The following is a 27,589-nucleotide window of genomic DNA, read 5'->3' as shown; positions in this document are numbered from 1 at the left end:
TCAGAGACGGTGCGAATTTTGTCGCGCAAAGTTTTGCGGTTCCGCAGTAATTCTGCGGAAATTTCAATAAGGCGCTTGCCATGTTGTATATATGCTTTCTCAACAAATGAAGCATTGCTAGCAATTTTAGTTTCCAGACTTCTCTGGAAGGGGAGAAGAGCTTCCTCCATTGCTTCTTTTACAGTGGAGGATAGGACTTTTTTCCATTCCTCAGCGGTCACCCAAAAAGCCTTAGGCTCACTTTTGTTTTCTGCTAATGTTTCTTTCTTTTTAGGGGGTAATGGAGGCGGTTGAATTTCCACCTTAGCCTTTTTGGCTACTGGGCCACCGCTGCCTGTTGGTGTTGGCGGACGTTTTTCTACCGCTTTTGGGGCAGATTTTACGGCGACTACCTCCAATTCAGGTGAGGCACTACGTTTTGGCGGCGATTCCACCCGATTTTTTTGCGGTTCCCCTCCCCTATTTTGTTCCATTAGAGGCCTGGTTCTAGACCTGGCTTTATCGGAATATTCGTTGGCTTCTAAGTTTTTAGCCTGCCGCAATTTTTCTTGCAAGTCTAGGAGTTCCTTTGGAACATCTTTTCTCGCTTGGCGGTAAACGTGGATTGACTTTGAGACACATTGCAGTTCACTGAGGTTTTCAGGGTTGCGCGGCGGTTTTACACGCGGCTGATACCTGTTTTCATCAGGTTCATAGTAGGCTTCCTCAGGGCCGCCCTGGGGATAGCCATGATTGCTGTCATAGTAATAGTCCTCTTCATTGTAAAAGGGTGCCTCTTCATATTCTCGACGGTATGAAGAGTGACCGGCCCCATGGGAGTGGTGAAAACCCCTTGAAAAATTCCGCCTGGGATATCCTAAAACAAAAATAATAAACTTAAAATTAAGGGTCATTAATTCCTTATACCGAATAAGGAAATATTTTTACAAAGACGACCTTTAGGGACGACAATTTTATAGGTATATATGCTTGATACAGGTCGTCCGTTTTTGAGGGGATTAGTTTTCCCCATTATTTGTAAAATCCCGCAATTCGTGCGTTTCACTCGTACCTCCTTCTTTGTACGCGTGAATTTTGGTGCAGGCTAATATGTAGATAATAAAAGCGACGCATAATAACGACCCTATTCCTGTAAGGATGGCTGCTACTACAAGCACTATATGATACCAAGTACTGGATAGAAAATCAACCACCTTATGATACGTTTGAATAAACCAGGAGTCAGTTATTTTTACTTCAAAATTATTGGAGTCTGCGGCAAGTTGGCTGAGGTATAATTCCTCGGCACTTTCTGAGAAATTAGTTTTTTCTAGGCTTTGCCAAGAATGATATAGAAATAAGCTAATCGGTTTATCCATAAGATATTGATTTACGTTTAGTATTTGCATACCCTGCCCTTGATTACCAAGGAATTTTCCTTGGTACAAATGTAAGAAAATTGGATTTTCGGCACATTTAGTCGGGGTTAAATGGGTGGTATTAACCAATCTGCGTGAAAATGGGGATATTCCCATAGTCTTATTATTGATTGAAACCGAAAAATGATCCACAAAACAGGGTAAATTTTCTCCCAAAGAAACATTGATTTTAAGACTGTCGCACTGTATTACTAAATCCAGCTCACCGAGCGCCCTAACTAGTTTTTTACGATGAGTCTGAATACTGCTTTTAGACAGAAAATGGTTCTGTAAACAGCGAGTTTCGGGGACAATTAATTTGTTATATTGTTGGTAGGAATAGAAAATCTCTAGTGGTAACATATCATCTTTTTCTTTAGCGTTTAAGAGTGGGAAATATGGTTTTATAGCATTTGTGAACCATACCATTAAGTTATCAATATTAGTTTTGTAATAAAATAATTCGGGAATTAGACTTTCAAAATGTTTTTTATCTTTAAGTTCTAGTGCTAGAGTAATTTGGGGATCGATCACTAGATATTTTTGGGTACCCTGTTCTCCTTCAAATGTAAACAATGAAATATTAAAGATGTCTACCGTTCGCCAAGGAGAAGTGAATTTTTGTGCGCTATCAGTTTTATCATCTGAGATAATTCTATCGTAGCCTAATCTCAGATTGTGATCTAAACAATTGTTTCCCACCCAGTGACTGCCCAGGTAACAGCCCGCTTTTGTTTGTAATAATTCAACAGGCTCAGCCTGGACCCCTATTTGTTTTTCCTCAAATGTCCCAGGGATAAAAATGCCGTTAATGTTTACGCCGTTCCCCTCGCAGGCGGGGTCGATGCCGTTAAGGATGTTGTTGGGGTAAGTAAGTGTCCCGTTTACCAGGAAACGCGTGTATGACATCTGATGTTCATACACTGAGACTGATTTTCCTTCAAAGTTAAATATTTTAGTTTTGGACATGGTGTAACAGTCTTCATAAGTTACGAGGTTCGGTATCTCTACAAGAGCTGGAGCAGCGAGGTGTATGTGGCTATATCTGCCACAATACCAGTAATGAGTACTGGTTCGGAGGTGGCAACGAATTCCAGGTATAATTTTTCTTTCAACCTTTTGCAGCAGGTGAAATTGTTTTTGTTCAATATTAGTAATATTAAGAAACGCAGCGCATTCAGAGATTTTCAAACGCGGATTTTCGTTTGCTACACATTGAGTCGCATCTATTTGTATTATTTCGGACGCATTTGATTTTGCCAAAATAATAGAAAGCCCCAAGAATCCCAAAATAAATTTACCTCGAGCTCCTGGTGCCTTTGCCAAATGATGCTGCATTTTATTTTTATGCTTCTCGTTTTTCTCTGAAATATGTTAATTAGTTAGTTTTAACATATATTTTTTTGTTTATTTTCGTTATTATACATACGTAGATTAAGCTATATACATTTGCCACCTTGGTTTTATATAATACATTTATATACATTTTATTTTTTCCTTTTAATTGGGTTATGCAGTCCGATTTGGACATGTATGCGGTTATCCCCCCCTTGTGACCTAGTTTTTCTTTCTTCTTCTAATATATACTTGGGTACTATGCTTTGTTTGTTAACGTTAATAACCTTTTCAGGGCTGGATTGTTTGGGTCTTTGTGCGAAGAAAGAAGCCTCGGACGGGACGGTTTCTTCCAAGAAACTATTTTCGACGTGAATTTGAGGACCGGATGACCGATCTGTGCCAGGGGATTCTTGGTCTTTGGGCTGTGACTCAAATGGTGAGTTTTTTTCCATTATATCCCCTCCCCCATCACAATCCACCTCCCCCTGGGGTAAATCCTGACTAGTTTCAGGGTTTCCTTCTATAAAATCGTCACCATCGTTATCTAGGTAGGTAAAATCGTCATTTTCCATACCTTTATTATCGTTTATTTCGGTTTGCCCGGTATTATCTATTCCTAAGGTTATTTCCTCAGACGGGACGATTTCCTCAATAGGAAAGACGTTAAAGGAAAGTGTTTCCCCTAATAATTCTACTTTAGAATCAATTTTCCGTATTTTATCTCTACTAACAACTTGGTTAGTTTTTATTGGATTTGATCCAAAGGGACTGAGCTCAAAAAGGGCCTCTGAGAATTTTTTTGTTACAATAAAAGGACCCCCATAGAAAGATTGCAATTTTTTACTGACCCCTATTTTGACTAGGTTAAAAAATGCAAAGACCACGTCGTTAACGAAAAGGGGAGATGAAGCCTTCCTAGATTTATTTTGAAACTCTAAATAAATCTTAGATTTTTTGGAAACCTGTGCAATAATTTCTTCCAAATTTTTTAGGTAGTTCAAGTAAGACCTGCAGTCAATGTCCTGCCTTTTCTGCAAGATTGGAGAAAAGAAATCGAGATTGAGAGTTGGTTGCCTGCCGAACATGAGGTAATAAGGCGTATACCCCGTTCTTCTAGACGTACTAGAGTTAATTACAAAAGTGGTCAAGGCTAATTTTCTTGCCCAGTCTTTACTTTCAAATCGGTCATCGGATCTTAGACCTGCATAAATGCTTTGATTATGCCTTTCACATGGGTTACTATTAGGGTTTCTTGGGGGAATAAGTTTAGTTTCGATACCTAGTTCATCCATAACCTTTTTGAAAACTTCCCCAGTAAAATTTGTTCCCCTGTCACTTCTCAATGACCGAAATAATCCGTAGATGGGTACCACCTGTTCAAGGATGACCTTCACCGTGCTTTCCACGGTGGCGTCCTTGATGGGGTGAGCGATAATATACCTAGAGAATAGGTCAACCAGTATAAATATGTAACGGACATGTTGTCCTTGAAAATAGTTAGGGGTTAAAGGACCGATAAGGTCTACTGACACCTGGCCAAAAATCTCGTGACTAATGGCTGAATGGGTGATAGGTTGCTTGTGTTTAGGTACCTGTCCTATTTTTCTTAGGCAGGTAATACAATTTTTAATGCGTGATTCGACAAACTTATTAATTCCTATAAGGAAGAATCTTTCATTTATCTTGCGTGTTGTTTCGTTAACCCCCTTGTGACCTATACTATTATTATGTGCCAATTCAAAAACTTTATTATATAATCCAATGGGTACGACGGGTCTTTCAATGAATGTTCCATTGCTAAGAGGTTGTCTAAATATTAGAAGTCCTTCCATAACGTATAAATGTTCTATTAATTTAAAAAGGACCTCTTTCCGGCCGGTTAGTTCAGCTTTTTCAAAGCTCGACAACTTCTTTTTTTCGAATATCCACCTACGAATTTCAGATAATACTTGATCTTTTTGTGTTTCAGATTGCCAAACATTGTTCACACCGACTTCCGAAGCCGAATGTAACTCAAAGATCTGGTCTTGGTATGGGCAATCCTGTTCATAAGGATCCAAGGTAAATGAGCTAGTACATTTTTCACAATCGGTTTCCTTATGTTCTTTGCATAAAAATTGCCCTCTAGATAAATTGTCGGCATTACAATGGTCCCTACCCTTTCGATGAATTACTGTAAAGTCAAAACTTTGGATGAAGTAAATCCATCTTACAGTTACACCATTTATTGTTCCTTTTTGCCATTTTTTGTAATGAACTAAGGAAATCGAATCTGTACGCACAATAAAGTTTCTGAATCTTAAATAATGAAGAAAGGTTTTAAGAACAAATACTAGACATGCTAATTCACCTTTATAACTTGGATAATTTTTCTCTGCCCCGTTACATTTTTTTGAACATATTCCAATAATTCTTTCTACCCCCCCCTGATTTTGGCTGAGAATTCCAGCGAAATAACTCGTAGAAAAATCTACGTCTACTATAAAGGGGTTAGGATTATCCCACTGGGGGTAGCCTTTACTTATAGAATTTGAGAACATATTTATGAAATTTTCCCAATCTTTTGATAGGGAATTGGTCCATTCGATAATTTTATCATTTCTGTGTTCATCTAGGGTACAAGAATTTTTCGCATAGGATGGGAAATAGGCCCTATAATAATTGGAGAAGCCCAGGAAACGCTGGAGTTCCTTGCCTGTCCTGGGCCTGCTCCAATTTTTAATTTGTTCTAAATATTCGGGGTTCATTTTAAGTCCTTGGGAACTGACTATATGACCTAAATATGTACATTCGGATGTGAAAAATTTACATTTGGCTAGATTTAACTTAAGTTTTGCTATTTTTAGGACTCCGAAGAGTTTTCTGAGATGTTTCAGATGTTCCTCAACATTCTTTGAGAATATAATAAGATCATCAAGGTAAGATATTATAAATTCATATAAGCCAGGGATAAGGGTTAGGACTTTGTCCATCAAGTGGCAGAAAACACTTGGCGCGTTACACAGTCCAAACGGCAGTTTCTTGAAAAGATACTGCCTGTTAAGGGCTGTGAACGCGGTCAAGTGTTTACTTTCCTTCGAAATGGCTAGCGCATGGAATGCGCTAGTCAAATCGAGGGTGGTAAATACATTACCAGTGCCTAATTTTTCTAAATTACTAGAAATCAGGGGAAGGGGCCAATTAATTTTTCGTGTTACACTATTAAGCGCACGAAAGTCGATAACGAACCTAAGCTTGCCTTCCCCCCCAGCCGTCGGTTTTTTCTTTACCGCAAAGATTGGGGAGGACCACTCGCTGTAGCCCTCCTCAATGACGCCCCCCCTTAGCCAATTTTCAATTTGTTCTTTTAATTTGGCTTCGTATAATGGGTTTAACTGAATGTTTCTAGCCTTAATAGGTTTAGCCCCGGGGATCAAGTCTATTTTATACTGTAAGAGGTCACAGTTACCGATATCGGCATCGTCAGCCGAAAATATATCAAAATGATCAAGGCATAATTTTACTACCTTTTCCTTCATCCCTGGGTTATTTTTGATAAGATCACTATTTTCTAAATCTAATTTTTCTTTAATGAATTTAATTCTTTTAAGAAGTGTAGTTCCTGATAATTCATTTATTTGATTAATACTTTTATTGCAGGAATTTGGGGGATCTGATTCGAATTCAAAGCAATATCCAACTTTAACGTTATCCAATAAGGTAATATTTTTTCCTGCTAAATTAACAAAATTTACCCAACATTCTCCTTTCTCATTTACATTATAGATACCCTCCATAAGCATTAAGCCGTTATGGCTTGTCATTTTAGAATTATTTGGGGATATATACAGCTTCCTATTTTTCTGATGAATAGGAATTGTTATCACCGTTGTATTCCCCCCCGGCAAGAATGTTGTTTTCTTTGCTAATTTTACGCATGTTTTATTTTGTTTTAATGTCCCAGTACCCCCCTTGTTACTCCAATTTATTCCCGGGATAAGGGAGTTTTGTTCCGTATGAACATTACTTGTAGGAATTAAGGGTATGTTTTTACTTTCTTCAACTATATTAATTGTTGAATTTTCTATGGGGATTTGCTCGCCAGTGGGGAGCTCAAAGGAGAACTTATCTAATAATAAATTAATTCGATTAACTTTGAGAAATTCATATCCTAGATTTATAATTTTAGACGTCGTTTCAGGGATGTAAAACGTTTCTTCGAATATTTTATCTGACCCATCAAAGCTGAATTTTAAACTTACATGTCCTATGATATTTACTGGTTTTAAATCTACAGACAGAGCGCTAAGATTGGCGGGGGTGAATGTGATTTTGTTATCATCTAAGATTTCTCTAGAAATAAGGGACCTAAAGTTATTTCCTGTATCCACTAAAGCGTGTTGCAGGAATTCCCCCCCCACGGGATTAAGAACTTTTAGTTTTGCACAGATAGGCATTATAAAATAAATTATATTTTTAGTCGAAGCCTAAGATGCATATTTTCCAAGATTCCCACCTCAGCGGTTAGACGATGGTAATCCTCACACAGAGACTTCCTGTGTTCCAGGTATAGTTGTCTGTCGAAATTTTTTAAATAATGAAATGTTTTAACAATATGGTTAATTGTTAAAATGATTTTGTATAGCTTTCTGGGTTTCATTAAGTTTTTTATCAAGCGCTTTTCAGCTCCAGAAATGTCTCAATAAGCATGAGAATGTTAATAGTTCTAAAGAAACTACTTAATTTTTATACGGGTCCTTATTTATATACTTGGATATATGATAGAAACCTATCGGAATAAAACTGAACTAAAAAGTTTTAAAAGATTGAAGGGCTACAAAGTAGCTTAAAAATAAGTGTTCAGCTTGCAACTAACAAGACATTAAAAACAGACTGACTTATTTTTTGACTTACATCTGTATTTATACAAAATATAGTGTCATTAGTCAGTATCTGATTCACGATACAAATAATTTAAGGTTAGCGCTAAATTATAGCTCAAAAATTATTAGATATGGTTAATATAATAAAGAGGGTCAATGATGACTGGTTTATTATTCTGATATTGTTAGTATTTATACTTAATTTTTTCCACCTATGGGGTAGAACAAGCTTATATATTTACTAGAGTATAATTAATGCTGAAATCAGCTTAAAAAAATAGGATGTGGTTTGTAGTAACTGCTTTGGTAGTAACTGGCCTCGATTAATAATGTGCATTCACTTTTATATAGACTTTTTATTCCACTGGTAATCCTAGCGGAAGCTAATAGAACTAACTTTATTTCATTCTGCTAGTAATCCTAGCGGAAAATAATTTAATCAAAATGTTTTAAGATTTTATTAATCACATCTTAAGTGATTAAAGATTTTAATTTTTAAATGCTGCTTGATTGCAGCTCAAAAATGAGTAAATGATAACAACAAAGAACTGAAGGACAACTGAATTAGATTTGAAAATTTGCTTGTATTTATACAGATTTTCCATAGACCCCCCCTTACTTAATCTTATCATTTACTTATACGGACCGCGGTAGCATTCTAGGCGACATCTTTCGGATACATAATAAATTAAATATAGTTCTATTATTGTCACTGTACAAAATGCAATAATATTTATCCATATGGATAAGTTATTATACATAATTGCTGAAATATTTCAGCTACAAAAATCAGAGGCTAAGAGTGAGCAACTCTCAGATAAAATTGATACTGAGGGTTCAACTCAAAAATCATTGTTTATATACAGATAATTCGCTTAAGTTCCCCTAGCGGTTAAAAGTTGAACTAGAATGTTTTAGGTTCTACTATATATACATTCAGAATATACGATATTTACATTTTAGATAGGTCATGCGATATTAAAAATAAATACTACTAAATAAAAAATAGGTATTCACTTATTAGCTTCTTGATAAAGACTATTAGATTTTTAAAAATGGAAATATTAAGTGCATGTGAAATGCTCCTCAGGTTACTTCCCTATTTCCCCCAATTTCCTGTATCAGCTACATTTGGATAGGGAAAGGAGGGGGGAGGAGTTTATTTTGTGTTGCTTAGTCAGACTTAATAACAATAATTTGTTTTATTTTTTCGCGCCAAAGCATTGCTTGGCAAGGGATATTTGATATTAAGGAATTTGCAAGCTTAGCTTGGCATGGGATATTTTGTTTATCTTTCATATCAAAATATGAAACTCATTCAGCAAATTTTTATTTTCTGGGATAGGGACAATTAATATCACATAAATCCACTTTTATATTTAGTGGACGTGATTTTTAACAATCGCTTATACATATTTATCTATTTCAGATTCTTCGCTGGCTTCCTGATCCATTTGGTTGATAGTTTTACGCGCATACTGCTCAGGTATTTTATTACTATTACTTGGAGTTTTTCTAGGCGTGAATTTACTCCGTGTTTTACCAAAGCGGGACTCAGGATTTGGGGGCTCCCCAGCTTTCTTTTTGTTGCAATTTTGCACTACATGGCCAGGGATATTACAATGCCAGCATTTAATATTTTTACTCCTCCCATTAAAGGCTCCTATAACGCCCTCGATTTGATCCCAAGCAATAGGATCATCCTCATGGTCTACCCAAGAAGGAACCTCGTCAGGTTCTTCGGTTAAGTTTTCCTTATACATTGCCGTGTTAGTGGGGATATTATCTTCGATAATACTGATTATGGGTTGTTTTTTCGTTTCCGCAGAATTTTTAGGTAGAAACATTTCCATGGCTTGAGAATAGCAGGCCGAAAGGTTTTCCTTGCTAATATGGCCAGACCCATCCCAGTTAACGTATCTCTGTCCGAGATTAATAAGTTTATTTAAGTAAGCGTTGTAATCGTCCAAAAATTGCATACTCTCAACATAGTTGGCCATGTCTATGGCAAGGTTGGTATACAGCAGATTTTTGCTAACGTTAAGATAGAATTCTTTCCACTTCTTTTTAGGTATGAGACCAGGATTCATGAGTTTGAACACCCTAAGTTTGTTTTCAAAATAGGTGTCAAGGGGTTGATTAGTCTCCTGTTTTAGGTTGTAGAAGTACTGAGAGGCTACTTCTGGATCCGAGAAAGGAGTGACCAGCCTCCTAATCATCAGGTAATAACTTAAAGCAGATAAGGCCTGATTTCTTTCAGGCGTAATTAAGTCTCCTAATCGTTCCCCTCTAGAGTCATAAATTCGCTGGTATAAAATATCCTTAAAAAGGATTGGGTCACAGATTCTATATGTCTTTGCAACCCTCCACATATTAGAAAAGAAGTTATCAAAGTCGGCCCTACCGTCCCACCTAGGGGCGTCCCTCGCAAAATCGGAATCCCATTTTTGTCCCTTAATAAAGCATTCTTTAATAAAGTCATCGTCGGCGGCGCTAGTTGTTGCCGTTGCGGCTGTGCCTGTGTTTGGCGTATTTCTTGTAGAGGGTCTTGTTGCTACATTGGGTGCAGACCTTGTAGTTTTACGGAGGGGTTCTAACGACTTAATCCTATCAGGGATAAAGGGAATCCTTTCTAGCAAGGTTTTTTCATATTCAGTTAGAGAAGTTTCTCTTACATTCATCCAATTGTCATTATCCGCCGGACCTATAAAGCCTACAATTGAATAGGCCATACAACCTGGGGCTGTCATCCTATCCTTGGCGACCCATTCAACCACGTTTATCTTTTGCTGGACCGAAATCCGGTCATAAAAAGTGGCATTAATTGAATCATCACCTATGGTGTTAAAATGAGTCATGTTAAGACTTTCGTTTAACGTTTTTTCCGCAAACAATGGGCCAAGATTTCCGTCCGCTGGGAGTTTTGATACTCTGCGTTTTAGATCTAAAATGTCGGTGTCGGCTAATAATCTGCGATGTGATTCTGTGTCCTTAAACCCTGCCCATTTTGTTTCTAATTCGAGCTGCATAATCTCGGATTCTTGTTTTATTAAATCTCTATAATGTGACGAATATTCGTTTAACTTATCATTTAACGCTTCCGATATGAGATCTTTGATTTTTTCAGGGGTAAGCGGGTCAACCTGCTGCTGCTGTTGCTGCTGCGAGGTGCCAGAGACGGCCGGAGCCGGCGGAGGCGGCGGTTTTTGTTTATCATCATTTTTCTTATCGGTCATGGTGCTGGAGTGTAGTGTTCGTTAACACTGATTTGTCTACCACGAAACTTTTTAAGAACTTGGGAATATCCCTTTCTTCCTGTTTTAAGGAGAAAATATGGAAATGTGTGAAATTAAATACTAGTGTGAAAATAAAAGGCGGGTTCCTTTTTATCTTTATTTGGCAGTTTGCCACGAAATAATTATTATAAATATTCTGTAACAAATTGTTACTGTAAACCGTTTCCGTGAATAAACTTAGTTATCAGGAAAATATTAATTTCACTTTGCAATCGAAGCTACTTTACAATTTAATTTTGTCTGTACGCTAATTATCCAAACCTTCCCCCCTCAAAAAATGAGTGGTAGACAAGACTGCGCCAAAATGACGTATGAGGGGATGTACAGACAGACTGCGAATACGAGTATAGAGTAGCTCCGATACAATTTAATAATCAATAATCTAACAAAGTATTTCTAAAAAATACACATTTATTAAACATATAAAACTGGTTAGAAATAGGCAGATTAATGGGATTATTATTATAGGATATATTTATTATGATATATATTAAAGGCTTGGACGTCCTGTTTCTTAGTTAGGTAAGAAACGACGTACTTGAACACGTGGGAAATATAGATACCGCCAGCCTAGACTTATAGGCTTGTATCTAACCGAATGCAGACGGGAGGAAGCGTATTCACTCTTTGGCCTGCAACAATCAACTAGCCCTCAACACAGCAGGATGGAGTATGGTGGCGGTTACAAGTGGAGGTCTGACTCAGCCAGAGAAGTATAGGAATGTGAACAGGGATAAGGATACATAAACTTGGGTGTTGATTACCACAATATCAAAATAATTCCTCTTAAATATCACACAACATATGATCGGGAAGTATAGCCATTTCTTGGAGGTATATTATTTACAAAAATACCATTAATTCTGTTTTTATCAGAAGTTAAAAAAAATGAACAATTCTAAAACAATGGTTGGCTGTCTAGATATTGAGTACACTAAGACTACGGCTTTGTTCTATTGAAATAACGTTGCAAAAAGAGGGGTTCTGAAAGTAATCTACCTAATTTTTTTTAAAGAACCAACAAGTACTGTCAGTATCTTTTTTCTTGTAATCTAGCAGACAATCAAATCATAACACAATTTTCATGATAAAATATGCAGGTTTCTACTTCACATTTTAAAAAATATACTGATCAATAAAATGTTCAAAATTTTACTTTGTACTAATTGAAAAAATATGTTGTAATTCTTAATTTAAAGTTACATTTTTATCCCTGACAAAATCATAGACGACTTTTAAAGGCATCTTATCTAAACTTTTTGAAGAAAAACTTAAAAACGTTAATTAAGTATGAAAACTATTTTCTTCGATTTTTCTGAAGTTATTATCGCATTCTATGGGTTTTTTATTATCATTTACTTATATCGAAAGTGCCAAACATTGTACCCTAACTTATTCATTTAATAAAAAACCAACCGTGTACTAGTAATAAAACTTTTATGAAAATATTCTTGATTGATTGATTAGCCTCCAGAACTATATCTTGTCAGTCTCGAATTTTTCTGTTCAGGTTATGCCCTCGTCATTAGATAAAAAGTCTGCCGCCTGTTTAGGTTGGGTCCAAAGGGATAAAATGTTGAGGTTGGTCGGGTTATTTGGGCAGTTGAACAAATGGTTGGTGTTGTGTGGTGAATTGTTGCAAAATGGGCAACAATCGTTGATACTTGAATTTATTCTACTCATATAAGAGTTAAGTGTTCTGCAGTATCCAGATCGCAGTTGAGATAATCTGGATCTGGTGAATATGAACATATTCTCTCAATAGTTGATTCAAAAACTTCATTTAAATCTTAAATTGTAGCTACAAACAAGCAGTGTTTAATCATTTCCACCAATCATTTTTTTACAGATGGGGTAATTTTGTTTATCATAATTGGAGTTTGGATAAAAATTGATTAACCATTGAATGCCCTATCCCTATATATCCTTAGCTGCTTATATCCAGGGAGGGGGGGAGGGAAAATTGGCTTAACAACCTTGGGACATTTAGTTGAGTGTCCAAACATTTCAACTACTCATTGTAATCTCAAATGGGGTAATTTTAGTATCATCATTGGGGGTGCATACAAATTCATCGGCTCTTGTCTTATCCCTTTAGATCCCTGGCCTATAACCCAATACCCAATATCAAGGTATAACAACTTTTTCCTTTCAACAAACATGCCAAGATTGATTGTTATTTTTTCCTTTTTTATTGAGAAAAGTAAAGTTAGATAGATAGGTGGATAAATATATAAATGAATTGTTATATGACAATATACAATGATACAATTTTTTTAGAGGGGGTGGAGAGGTTCTAAGGGCGATTTCTCTTGGGAGGGTTGGGGTACCATATAATCCTTCCCAGAACCTGTGAGAAGCAACCCTATAAAGGAGAACCATATCGGTTGAGCGGTTAGCGAGATCCTTTGGTACAAACAGACGGACAGACATCAAGTTACTTTATTATAAGGATTTACGGCTTGGGACAATAAAAAGGAGGGCAGAAGTCGACCCTCTATTTTGAATGTTAAATTTCAAACATTTTTTGAGGGCATTTATCTTCAGAAAGTGGAGGTACCCTCCCCCAAAATAGTTATAAACCTTCCCAGGACCTATGAGAAGCAACCTTGTAAAGGAGAACCATATCGGTTCAGTGGTTAGCGGATTTTTTAGGTACAAACAGACGGACAAACATCTAGTTACAATATTATAAGGATTTACGGCTAGAAAGGAGGGCAGAAGTCGACCCTCTATTTTCAATATTAAATTTCAAAGATTTTTTTTGTGTGAGGGCATCTTCAGAAAGTGGAGGTACCTTTCCTGGACCTACGGGAAGCTTAACTGTAAAGGAGGACCAAATCGGTTCACCAATTAATGAAATCCTTTGTACCCACACATCCTATTACTCTTATACACAAAGAGTTCTACACTAACAGACATTCCGTTGATTAAGGTGACCAATTAACAGGTAATTTTTAACCTGTTTGTTTTTGTGCCTTTAGATCTCGATAACCGCTTAAACAATATGGTTCTCCTTTACAGTGAAGCTTCTTGAAGCCAGTGAAGGCCTAGGGAATGATTATAAATATTTTGGAGGGTTGATCGACTCCAACCACCCCCCCCCCCCCTCCAACACCACTAACTAAAGTGCCTCCAGTGCAGTGTATAGATAAAGTTTAATGTTATATTACCCAATCCCTGTGTCCCTACTTGTGTAAGATTTATGGTTGTTTTGGCATTACATTCTGGGAAACCAAAATAAATTAAACAAATATTCAATAGAGGCTTTGCCCCTAGAGGCATTTGAGATTATGGGAGAGTTACTTTTAAGTATTGAATAACAAACTAATAGCAGTAAATTAAAATACGGTGAATTTGATTGTAATTGATGTATTATTATTATGATCTTACACCAGAATTTCATGTTCTCTAATAAAGTGATACATGCAGCGGGCTAAAATAACAATACCCCCTTTATCCCATTCCCTCCCCTCCTAATATATGAACTAACTGACCAATAAATGAGTAATATCAACGTAATGCCCAGGAATCTAAAGGAATAAGACAATTGCCAATAAACTGATATACATCCCAATTAATAATACACAACATTACCCCTTACGTAAACGTTTGGATACTCAACATAAACAAACCTGTCAAATTCATTAAAGTCCCCAAAGTTGTGAAGCCAGCAAATAAGAAAACAATAGTATAATACTTTGGGGACTAGAGTTATAAACAGCCAAATGTCCCCTCCCCTCCCTGGTTGTTTTCTGAAATACAATGAAAGCAATCTAACTTATCTCTAGAAATAATTCATCCTTCCATTACATTATATCAAAGTTGTTAGGAAAGAATGAAATATATTGGGGGACTATAAATGTATAGGTGTAGATGTATAATCCAGACAACTAAATCCCCAGTCTTAAGAGATTTTTTTCGTCTGCTAACAAATTGTTTTCTTTTCTTTTTTAGGGCATCTGCTATGTTTATATTTTCGACACCAATTTCTGTTTAAAAACACAATATAAAAACGGGATATATTAATATCTATAATACAAAGTAGCTTGATGTCTGTCCGTCCGTCTGAAGCTTAAGATCTCAGTAACCACTGAACTGATCGGATTCTACTCTTCAGGGTATATACCTATTGGTCCTGTGGTGGTTTTAAGCTATTTTCTTGGGGGGTGGGACACCCCCAACCCCCCCAAAAACATAAAATCCCCCCCCCAATTTTTTTTTTTTTTTTTTTTTTTTTTTTGCAGAAGATTTCCTTGGTCCTTTGTTCAAAAATATTTTTTATTCCAGCATTTATTTTGAATGAAAGAATAGCAACATTCTCTCACTAAAAACAATAAATATTAATTTTTTACGAATTTCGCCTTAATTTTTTTTTCACCTCTTGGGGCAAAGCCCCTAGAGGCTAGGGGCGAAGCCGCTAGTAGCTAATATAATACCTAGGTATTCTTTTACTATAATAAAAAAAGAATATAAAACTACACTATGGCAATGACGATATTTGATAACCATTTTCAATGATGATAGACAAAATTATCTATTTATTTAAAATTATTTATTTTTGTTCCCTAAAATCATTTTTAGAAAATTTTGGTCGTTCTAGTCTTTTTTTTATAAGTTGACAACTAATAAATCTATAAATATAGATGTTGTATAACCAGCAGCTTCCTGGCTTCCCCTTGTTAGGGACCTTTTTCGTCTGCTTGTTTTCTGGTCTTTTGTAGTGACTTGGTTGTGTTAATATTCCAAACGTTATTGGTTGATTTTCAAAGACAAAATAAAAGTCGACACAGGATCCTCGGGGTGGGGACACAGTTATTTAACCCCTTCCCCCTCTATTGTTTTAGAGTATTTTGTACTTTGATGACGGGAAATATTTCAACTACATGGAAAGTGTTTGTACTAAGTCAGGAAGGAAGGGAGGGGACATTGGGCTATTTATTGTACTAGTCCCCAAAGTTTTATAAAAAAAATATTTACTTATTTGTTGGCTTTACAACTTTAGGGACTTTTATTGAGTTTTTATTGGTTTTTGTTCAATAAGTTGAGTGTCGAAACGTTTGAACCATTTATTGTAATCTACAGATTTTGTGTATCATTGGGGATGTACATAAATTTATCTGCCATTGTCTTATCCTTTAGATCCCTGACTTTAAGTGGTCATAATTTAGAGCAAGATATTCAAAAGACAATGGACGATTTAATTATGTTCAACCCCAATGATGATAAACAAAATTACCCTTTCTGTAGATTAAAATATTGATTGGTTTGGATACAGCCAGTTTTAATCAGCCAATCAATCTTTAGAAAAAATACCCAACAAAAAAGAAAACTTTGGGTACTGGTGTAATTTTGGTCCAACTCCAATTTTACAAAATTTGCGAGTGAATTTGCTGGATGACCAACTCCATGGATAAATGTCCTTAATCTTTGTACTTTATAAACATGCTCTAAAGCTTCTTCCTTTACAGGAATAAAAGATAAATATTTAGGCAATATTTAGAGGGAAATGGGGTTGGGGGTGGTGACACTGCCATGCCAAATTTCACTCTTTTTTAAGATGAGTTTCTTTGATTTTTAGTTTTGGTTTAAAAAAATGTCACAAACGCCCCCCCTCCCCTTATCTTTAAATAAATTAAATATAAGGGGTAGACGGAGGGTAGTAAATTTTTCACATTAGGTCAGGTTATGTCAGGTTACATTAAGTACAGGGTAGCATAGCAGGGTTAGGGCTTCCCAAAAAAGATAGGTATAGGAAATAAATTAAAAATAAGGAGGGGTTGGGGGGTGCTATTTCTTTGCACTTTGAGGGGAAAACAAAAATAATAATTCCTTTATTCCTGATATGGTACGTGGTTTTATCACATCCGAGAAAACATGGGTACTAGTATAAAGAATGAGTATGGGTAGGCAAACAACCAGACAACCAGGAAGAAAGGGGACATTGGACTGTTTATCAAATTAGTTCCCAAAGTTTTACAATAACGAATTCTTATTCGTTGGCTTAACAACTTTGGGGACTTTTATTGAATTTTGATTGGTTGGTTCATAAAGTTGAGTGTCCCAACGTTTAAACCACTAATTGTAATCTATATAAGAGGCAATTTTGTGAATCATCATTGAGAATGTACATCAATATATAGGCCATTGTCTTATCCCTTAAGATCCCTGCAAACAACAATGATTAGAAAATTTCTTTGTGTACTTTGCTATCTATATTTAGCCCAAGAATGTTCTTTTAAAAGCTTCTCTATTTACAAAATTTATATTTAAGTCTTTTTTTCTATTTTCTTGACAAATATTTTCTCGTATTCATTCGAATCCGGTGGATAGGAACCGGTTCTCATCCATACGAAAAAACTATGTCTAGCATCGTATTATATCCAGCTTTCTACGAATATAAAAATGTACAATTGTAAGATTAAAACCAGTTTTTTAGCCCCGAGATGCCGAAGGCACGGGCTAAATAAACGGCATCTCGGGGCTTTAAAAAACTGGTTTTAATCTTATAATTGTACATTCTATATCCGCGGAAAGCTAATTATAATACGATGCGAGAAATAACTATTCTTTAACTATAGAATTAAACATAATGATGATTATTTATGTATTTATCTATCCACCTTTTAAATACCCATTCAATTATAAATAAAAATCTATCTATTCAAATCTACATTGACATCATAAGAGAGAAACATTTTGTAGTGGCTGAGTAAATATGTAAAATTCATATTTTGTTTTTGAGTTAAACTCTTATATCCATGCCAACATAAATATATTTATATTTTTACACTTATCTTTAATTTTATACATCTATCTTTTATAAGTTGATCTTTAAATCTAATATATATACCAGTCTGTCTACCTGTCCATCTATCTATCTAACCTATATCTATACATTTATCTATCAATCTATCTATCTATCTACCTGTCCATCTCCACATATGCTGTCCATCTAAATTCAACATACGTCCACACCTTAATAAAGGATCTGTTAATTTATGTAAACTAGATGAAAAAAGTCCCCCCCCCCCCCCCCCGAACTCAAATCTCTCATTATTATATACAAAATAATTCCTGATTGGTTAATTAAGTTTGGACACTGCTGGTTTGACCCAACCAATCAAATTATAAAAAAAGTACTTACAGTTTTTGAGCCAACGAAAGTGAGTTGCAAAAAAAGCATGTACTCATTTTACCTTCTTTGTTATGACGTTATTTTGTGCCCAAATAATATAAGTTTTTGAGGAGAACAAAAGCCATGACAGGTAAAATATTTTTCAATCACCATTTTCCCCAAATCAAATTCAGCTACCAAAGCAATAATTTCATCCATATGACACCATTCCCTTTTTCTTACCCAGAGATCTAAAGGGATAAATCAATGGCAGATAAATTGATATACATCCCTAATGATGATACACAAAATTACCTCTTATGTAAAATTCAACTAGTGTTTGAAATTTTTGAACACTCAGCTTCATTAACCAACGAATTGAAATAACAAAAGTCCCTAAATTTTTTAAGCCAATGAATAAGAAAAAGTTATCATAAAACTTTGAATATAATAAACAGTCCAATGTCACCTTCCTCCCACCCTCCATGTTTCTAACCTGTAACACTCTTTCTCAAAGGTAGCTTCAGCTAGGTCCTGTGGTAAAGGATATATTATTACTTGGATGTTGCACTACATTTTCATGTACTCAAAAAAAGTGAAACTCGCAGCTGGATATAATAATGATACCCACATTCATATCTTTTACCCCATCCCCTCTTACTGGATAAACGAATTGACCAATAAATAGGTCCAAATAAGCAAATTAAATTGACTACATTTTTCTCCTGCCAATATATCCACATATATCATATATCCATTCCTGTGGGCCTCTATCCACTCCGGAATCAATCCTTAGGGTTGTCAGCCATCTCTTATAGATTCCTGGATTCAACCAGCTTGTTGGCAGTAATCTAAATAGTAAAATTATTAATCTATTAGAGTAAAACAATAGAGGAAACACGAGCTATATGTATTATGTAACTCTACCCGTTCTACCCTACTTTCTTAAAATCAGCCAATAGCGTTAAAATACAAAAATAAAATAAATAATCAAACATAAATAAATCGAAAATAAGGAAGTGTAGATTATTTTTCCTATACAGAAAGGGAGGGGGGCTGACCCTGCGGTGCCCTTACTCTGGGGGAACACCTTGTACCCAATATAACCTAACCTAACCTAAACGAATGTAACAAACTAAAAAATAGGATTGGGCCGGATATCTGGCCAACGGAAAATTACCGGCTATCCGGCATTAGAAATTAGCCGGATATCCGGTATCCGGCCTGGTATTGAAAATGGCCAGATATCCGGATATCCGGCCAAACCTGCTAAAAACTGACCTCCCCTTTTCTCCATTTATTTTATTATTCCAAATACAACGTTGGGAGGGGGGCATTCAGTGCTCAGCAGCCACTTTGAGGGGAAACCACTATGCAGAATTGTGAAGGTACCTGTCAGAGAAAAGTATTTCCATGTCTAGATGATGCATCATCATATGTTCGATTCTCATCGCTCTGAAAAAAAATTAATGGTTAAAATGTTTAGACACTAGTTTGAAATCAAAATTCAATAAAATTACCAAAGTTTTTTTAAGCAGATGAATAAGATATAGTGGTAAAAAATTATGGGTACTAGTATAATCTACAGTCCGATGTCTTAACCATTATGGGAATCGAAAAGGAGTATCTAGATTAATTTTATCTCCATTGTCCTCTCTCTCTCCCTACATTTTCACTAAAAACCACTAAGCAAACTTTTTTTAACAAGGATGACAAAATCCATGCAAGCGAAGCACTGAAACGGTAGGACAAATGGACATTGACACTTGTATAGTGTCAGAACTGAATAATCATAATATAAATGTATAAGAGTCAAAGCAAAATTGTAAGTAAATTTGTTAAAAACCTGCTTGATTCAGGATAATGTTTATGGACATACTTACATATTTAGAACTTGATTATAAAGTTGCTTCGCTTATTACATTATACTTTGTTGTCCCAGGAATCAATATACCAAAAAACAGATCAATCGGATGATTAGATAACATCAAAATTTGTTGTTAAAAAGTAAAAGAATTCAACATGTTTAAAATAGACGTACGGACATTTTGGTGATGATTATAGAGTTGCTACGCTTTCTAAATCGTACCTAACTATTAAAGGAATCACCATGCAAAATTTGAAATCGATAGGACAATTCTAACATGCCTAAATTAACGAAAAAAGCTATCCGGCACGGACGGACCGACCCTAATTATAGAAAAACCTTCGCTTTTAAAAATTGAGATTCTTTTAAATAAAGTTTTATAACTTTCACAAAATATGAAAACAATATAATTCAGCTTATACAGATGTTGGTTGAGAGGGTTTTAAGAAGAACATTTTAAATATAATTCTAATTTTGATTTTAAAAACATTATGTAGATAACTTGCTTTTTTAGAAATTAAATGGCTTCTTTATTGATAGATTAATAGATAGATAAACAAAAATAATTGTCTGTACGATAGATAGACTTGTATGATAGATAGATAGACTAACATAATATAGATATACACGACAGACAGATGGATAAATAGATAGATTTACCTAAAAACATCTTAGTAAGGTTTTACTTCTTCTATATATATCTTATTATTGGCAGTAAAAAAAGATAGATTGACTTGCAAAGTTGTATGATAGATAGATAGACAAAACAAACAGATGGATAAATGGATAGATTTACCAAAAAACGTGTAAGAAAAGTTATACTTTTTCAATAGATATCTAATAATTGTCTGTAATACAGATAGATGGACTGATATGATAGACAGATAATTAGACAGGACAGATAGATGGATAAATAGATAGATTTACCTAAAAACGTCTTGATACGGTTTAGCTGGTTCAGTATCCAGAAAGGCTTCTTTGTTAAGCGCAGCTTTGGCACGGAAAAAGGTTTGCGATTCATTTACAATCTCCTAAACAGATTAATAATTATATAATTATAAGTAACAGGATGTGTGTCTGTCTTAGTGTGTGTTTGTGTACCCAAGGATCTCGCCAACCGCTGTACAGATATGGTTTTTCTTCACAGTGAAGCTTCTCACAGGTTATGGAAGATTAATAACTATTTTGGGGAAGGATACCCCTACACACCCAAATAAATTATTTTTTCTTTTCTTTTTAATATTATTATTTAATGATTTGACTTTGGGGAATACTGAATTTTGATTGGTGGGATCATTAAGTTGAGTGTTCAAACGATTAAACAACTCATTTTAATCTATTGAAGCGGTAATTTTGTGTATCATTATTGAGGATGTACATAAATTTATTGTCTTTTGTCTTATCCCTTTAGATCCCTGATTTCAGCCAACAATGTTCCCTTCTACCGCTGGATTTTAATTTGGATACTAAGAAAAACCCAAACAATTATTGAATCAATATGTTCACAAAACATTCAAAGAATAAATTGTCACGTAGAAAAACAAGGATGTCAACATCCAAAAAATATTATTAATCTATTATTTGTTAGGAACTTCTTATTAGGACTTGATTTCAGGTATGCTTCAATTATAATATTTATTATATCCTAAAGTAACAGGATGTTTGTCTGTTTGTGTGTACCGAAGGATCTCGCTAACTGCTGAACCGATCGGGCTCTCCTTTACAGGGTAGCTTCTCTTAGGTCCCGGGAAGGTTTATAACTATTTTGGGGGAAGGTACCACCACCCTCCCAAGAGAAATCGTCCCTAGAAAAAAAAATTTACTTTAAAAAAAATCTAAAATAAGAAATTAAGTTATCAAATTCGACTCTCCCCTCCTCAAGTACCCCTAGATGCCTCTAGGGGCGTAGCCGCTAGTAATATATAATGTCCTTGGCATTGTTCCTCCAAAAATCAGGTGAAAAGTATAACAATATCATACATAAAATAATTTAACGTTTAAAAAAGTATTTACTGTGTTTTTCTTTTATGAATTTACTAGCGGTTATGCTCCGAAATCATTTTGAAGATATAAATCACTTTCTGGCTAGAGCTGGTTACAAACTCATTTTCTATAATAGTACAATAACAATTTTATTTTTTTTGCCTAGAATTTCTTTAGAAAAAGTACAATTTTAAAACGAGATAATATTGGTTTAGGTAACAAAACGTTCATTCAAAGCAACGTATATTAAAGTAACAGGGTGTTTGTCTCTCTGTTTGTCTGTGTGTCTGTACCGTAGGATCGTCGGTAACATAAAACATTTCCTAATCTATTGACAGATTTTAAAATTTCATTTATAAAATAATTCATTAAAGGGATAGTTCTACGAAGTGTATTTAAAGAGTTAAGGTACTTAGAGTAGTGAACTTTTATATGTCTTAGTAGAATATATTAGGCATTGGATAGATATGATTATATGTTAAAGAATTTTTAACATTGACCAGGCCAAACTTTTTTTATTTGACAATATCTAAAAAAAAGTTAAAGTGATTTGCCACATAAATTACATGAGAATGGTCTATTTTTTCCAAATATGTATAGCCAAAACACCAATATCAGAGAATCTTTTTCCACATATTTCACAAGAGTTATAAAAAAATTGAACAGGGGTTCCCCTTTGGACAAGTTACTTAAAAAACATAAAAAATAACGTCCGGTTCATTATAGGACAGGTTTTCTATAGATTCTTTTTTTTTTAAAAATAAAGAAAACCGTCCGGTTTACTTACAATATACACATTATCTCACGCGAAAACAACTAACCATATATATATATATTTATATATAAAAAGACCATTCTCATGTAATTTATGTTGCAAATCACTAACTTTTTTAGATATTGTCAAATAAAAAAAGTTCGGTCAGGTCAATGTTAAAATTCTTTATCACAATCATATCTATCAAATGCCTAATATATTCTACTAAGACATATAAAAAGATCACTACTCTAAGTACTATACTAAATATTTTATTGGTCATTCTTTGTTGTTATGTGTATTTTGTTGTATAAAAAGTTTGAAGTTCTATTAACTAGTAAATGCTATCTAAAGTTGTATTTATGACAAAAAAGTTTTTGCCATATATAACATGCAACGAAGTTGAAAATAAAAATGAAAACTCATTTTTTAAGGAAAATCCCTGGTCAAATCTTTTAATTTTAATCAATAACTTTATACCTATTATGCACTACTACGTAATTTAAAATAGAAAAAACTTACAGTTCACTATTTTTTTTAAAATGCACTTCGTGAAACTATCCCTTTCTAACGAAAATCATATATTTAGTACCTATCCATACATATAAGCTTACATTTAAAATGTACATACTTAATACTTTATTGTTTGGGGGGCCAAAAGTGCAGGAATTTAGAGGGATAAGACAATGGCCTCTAAATTGATGTACATCCCCAGTGATGCTACAAAAAAAACTTCACCTTCTATAGATTACAATTAATGGTTGAAACGTCATGACACTTAACTTAATGAACCAACCAATCAAAATTCATTTAAAGTCCCAAAAGTTAAACAAACAAATATAAAATTATAAAATTTTGGGAACTAGAGTAATAAACGCCCAATGTGCCCTCCCTAACTGCTGTTATTGTAGCACTATTTACAATTGTCTGCGTGTAGGAACATATTAAAACCAAATCCAATAATAAACAAACCTTTAGGATATATAATATAATGTATTTCTAAAGAATTAAATATGTTTTAGTAAAACAACAAAATTTTAAGTAGGAGGATGTATTTCTACCTAGTTCATTGTGTATTTATTCAGGAAGGAAGGGGACATTTTACTATTTAATACATTGATTCCCAAAGTTTTATATTCTTCCTCTTGGCTTAATAACTTTGGAGATTTTCGTTGAATTTTGATTGGTTGGTTCATTAAGTTGAGTGTCCAAACGTTTCAACTACTAATTGTAATCTACAGAAGGGGTAATTTTGTACATCGTCATCATTGGGGGTGTACACAAATTTAACAACAATTGACTTTTTCCATTGGATCCCAGTTTTTTTTGTAGTATTGAAAGTGCTCTGTTTATTATTTTGAATGGTTAGACCTAGTCTGATAACAATACATATTATTTTGAATGGTTAAAACTAATCTGATAACAATATGAGCACTATTCAGGATAAATCTGGACAATTATCTAAGCTTCCAAGTAACAGGATGTCCGCATTTATGAAGCCTATGAAGGAAAATTGTCTATAATACGATGTTATACTTCTTTTTCAGTGTGGCTGAGAACCGGTTCTAATCCAGCGGACATGAAACGGTTTCAAAGCAATACTGGAATAGTTATTTCTCGCATCGTGTTATAAACAGCTTTCCGCAGATATAAGATGTACAATTATAAGATTAAAGCTAGCCCCGAGATGCCGAAGGCACGGGTTAAAATAACTGGTGTTAATCTTATGATTGTACATATTTATATTCGTAAAAAGCTGGATATAATATGATGCTAGACATAACTTTTTTCGTATGAATGAGAACCAGTTCTAATCCAGCGGATATTAGACGGTTTCAAAGCCATACTGAAAAAAGTTTAACTTACCCTAGATTCCCCATCGATGGAAGGATTCATAATCAAGAACAGCCAAAGACGTAGTAATACATACACAGAAAATTCTGAAAAAAAAACACATTATCAGAGACGTAGTAAATCCTATTAACTTCTAAACCGATTGAGTTCTCCATTTTAGGGAATCATCCCTTAGTTTCAGGGGTGGTTTTAGGTGTTTTAATTTTTAGATTTATGTGTTGGAATGGTTTTAGGCTATTTTCTGCTCTTTATAGAAATATACAGAATAGATAGATATGGCTCTAATTAAAAAAAGCATAATAGTTATTTATTGCAACGCATTATAGACAGCATTCCGCGGAAATTAGAATGAAAAATCATAAGATTAAAACCAGTTTAGTTAGCACCGAGTGGCCGAAGAATCGGTTATTAATCCAGCGGTTTCGAAGCCATACTGGAAAAGGTATTAAGGTTTTTCTCATATAGCTTAAAATTAAAATACATACTACAGAAGCTTCTTATAGGACTCCCAGGATAGTTTTAAGCTATTTTTTTTCGATCGGTATTGAAAACTTGGTTAATGATATATAATTTTAATAAGAATATAATATAAATATATTACGTGTTCAAATAAGAAATGAACCATCGTAAATTTCTTACAAACTAATAAACTACCTAAAAACTTGTTAATAATTCCAATTAAAAATTAATTAGGTACTCATAATGATAGAAGATAGTTGTCATAGAAACGGTAACAAATAAATCATATTTTCAACAAGAAGAGGGGGGACATTGCACAGTTTATTACACTAGTCCCCAAAGTTTTAAAATTAATGTTTCTTTATTCGTTAGCTTGACTTTGAGGACTTTTATTGAATTTTGATAGGTTGGTTCATTCACTAAGTGTCCAAATGTTTCAACCGCTAATTGTAATCTACAGAAGGGGTGATTTTGTGTTGTATTATTTGGGATATACATTAAATTATCTGCTAATGTTTTATTCCTGTATTTTCATATTGATTAGACTTATTAATATTAATAAAAAAACATTTGTTATTTTCTAGAAAGCAATAATAATAAAAATAATAATGAGACGCACATCAATAATATTATGTCAATAATCCTAATATAAAAGGAGATGTGTGTGTGTCTGTCTGTACCAAAGGATCACGCTAACCGCTGAACCAATATGGTTTTCCTTTACAATATAGTTTCTCATAGGTCATGGGAAGGTTTACAAATATTTTTGGGGAGGGTACCATTAACCTCCCAAGAGAAATCGCCCCTAAAAAGCAATAAAAGAAAATATTTTAAAATGCTGTTTGGCGGCGCCACTGTCGTAGAAGCATATTGATTGAAGAGTTTAAACACTGATTTAAAGGTATTACCAAATCCTCAGTTTCTAAGCTTATAAATGAGAAATCGAACGTGTTTATAAAACTTTGGAAACAGTATAACTTTCAATGCAATGTTCCCTCCCTCCCTTCATAGCAGCTGATTAAAACTAATCAAAATGTCCAACTCACTAACTAGATATCAGGGATCTAAAGGGATAAGACAATGGCCGATAAATTGATGAAAATACCCAATAATGATACATAAAATTACCCCTTCTCTATATTAAAATTAGTCGTTGAAACGTTTGAATACTCCTATTTCTCAATGTATAAAAAGAAATTTTACATTGTCTAATCCTAGTATTCAATGTTAAAAGTAAAGAAATAATTGATTCTTAAGTTTATTTATCACCTAAATTAATGTTAAAAATTATCAATTGAACAGAAAAATCCCAATAATTAATATTTTTTAACGAAATCAAACTAGACTTTTCAACAAATAAGATTAATAAATGGATATTGTAAAGGTGGATATAGTGAAACTTTGTCATTTAGGTTGCTATTATGGACGTCATGTATTAGATAGTTTGTACATCCAGTAGGTGGGAAAAGGATTGGGTAAAGTGGATGAATGGGAAGTATCGTTATTTTAGCCAGCTGAAAGTATCACTTTATTAGAGTACATGTAAATCTGCTGCAACATCCAATTAATTATATATTGCCTAATAAATAATAATAATTGATAGAGAAAATCTAGGAAATTTAAAACCATGGTTAGCGAGGGGTAGGTTTCTGGTAGAATCCGTAAAGGTGTGTTTTAAGGCTTAAAATAGTAGTAGAACGATAATATTCATTAAATATGTGTATTTCTTAATGAAAAGAACTACAGACAAAATTTTTTTTTTAAAGTTCACATAAATTTTTATCGTTCTACTACTGTTTTTAACTTAAAACACATAACCTTTACGGATTTTACCCGAAGCCTACCCCTCTCTTAGTATTATTTGTAAAGTTGTGTGCCAGCGTTTATTTAGTCAAATTTTGGCCAAATGTATACAACATTGTTCAAAATTAAGAACAGTTTGACTTAATAAGCGCATTTGACTAAACGCTAACACACAGTTTACGAATAATACACAAAAATTTCCCTCTTTAAAAAGAATAGTGAACTCTAAAAGTTAGTAATGCATATTCTTTATCTTATATAAAAGTAACAGGATGTCTGTCTTTATGTCTGTGTGTACCAAAGGATCTCGCTTAACAGTGATGAAGGTTTATAACTATGTTTTGGACTAAAATTGAAAATGGGGGGATGTTATCGACTTTCACCCCCTCCTCCTTAAGTGATCTTCGTTTTATGTGCATTAAGTTTATTTTATTTGCTTTTTATTCAGACAAATTAAAAATTATTTATTCCTCAAAAAACCTTAACATAGCAAAGATATTTTTTTATGTCCGTCTGTCAGTCAGAATCTTTTAGAAAGAGACGGCGATTTCCTCGGCTGCTTTTGCAGATAGATGACTGATTTTGAAAATAACTTTGACCAATTCAAGATGTCTTGAATAAAATTATGCACTTTGTATTATAGGTTAGTTAAAGTAAAGGTTGTAATAGCCTTGTAGGGAACGAGCCCCAAAGGGGTAGAGCCCCTGCATGAGCATGAGCATGAAAAGTGATTGTTTTTACCGAAATAAAAAAAAGGGAGGTGGGGTTCAGTGGTTAAAAAATAAGTTTTAATGAAAGCATTTATTTTGTTTTGGTCAATGGTTTTGTTTTCTTTCGAATTTTCACAAAATTTTGCAAA

The 27,589-nt window shown here is 34.2% G+C and overlaps 2 protein-coding genes across 7 annotated transcripts in view; one reads left to right on the top strand and one right to left on the bottom strand.

Moving 5' to 3' along the window:
• gcl (germ cell-less) overlaps nt 1–27,589 on the bottom strand; it is a 55,310-nt gene that overhangs the window by 9,977 nt on the left and 17,744 nt on the right. For all 6 annotated transcript variants that reach the window (XR_013884788.1, XM_080179648.1, XM_080179649.1 and 3 more), the window contains exons 8-13: nt 24,481–24,554; nt 20,805–20,908; nt 19,403–19,465; nt 18,777–18,861; nt 18,507–18,550; nt 17,822–17,871 (exon numbers count right to left, since the gene is read on the bottom strand). Coding sequence is in view for 5 of the 6 variants with exons in the window: in XM_080179648.1 (XP_080035774.1) it covers nt 17,822–17,871; nt 18,507–18,550; nt 18,777–18,861; nt 19,403–19,465; nt 20,805–20,908; nt 24,481–24,554 (420 nt within the window). In the remaining variant the exon portion in view is untranslated. The remainder of the gene's footprint in view (nt 1–17,821; nt 17,872–18,506; nt 18,551–18,776; nt 18,862–19,402; nt 19,466–20,804; nt 20,909–24,480; nt 24,555–27,589) is intronic.
• On the top strand, nt 334–8,591 carry LOC145334270 (uncharacterized). The gene is made up of 8 exons (XM_080179652.1): nt 334–403; nt 2,357–2,494; nt 3,028–3,171; nt 3,728–3,823; nt 4,705–4,796; nt 5,582–5,653; nt 6,375–6,434; nt 7,195–8,591. The coding sequence occupies exons 3-7, from the start codon at nt 3,121–3,123 to the stop codon at nt 6,418–6,420; spliced, it is 357 nt and encodes a 118-aa protein (XP_080035778.1). The 5' UTR covers nt 334–403; nt 2,357–2,494; nt 3,028–3,120; the 3' UTR covers nt 6,421–6,434; nt 7,195–8,591.

This window comes from Acartia tonsa, chromosome 12 (assembly GCF_053477335.1).
Source record: "Acartia tonsa isolate MP-2025a chromosome 12, ASM5347733v1, whole genome shotgun sequence".
NCBI classification, from domain to species: domain Eukaryota; kingdom Metazoa; phylum Arthropoda; class Copepoda; order Calanoida; family Acartiidae; genus Acartia; species Acartia tonsa.
The sequence above is the reverse complement of the archived record's forward strand: the minus strand, read 5'-3'. Positions and strand labels throughout refer to the sequence as shown.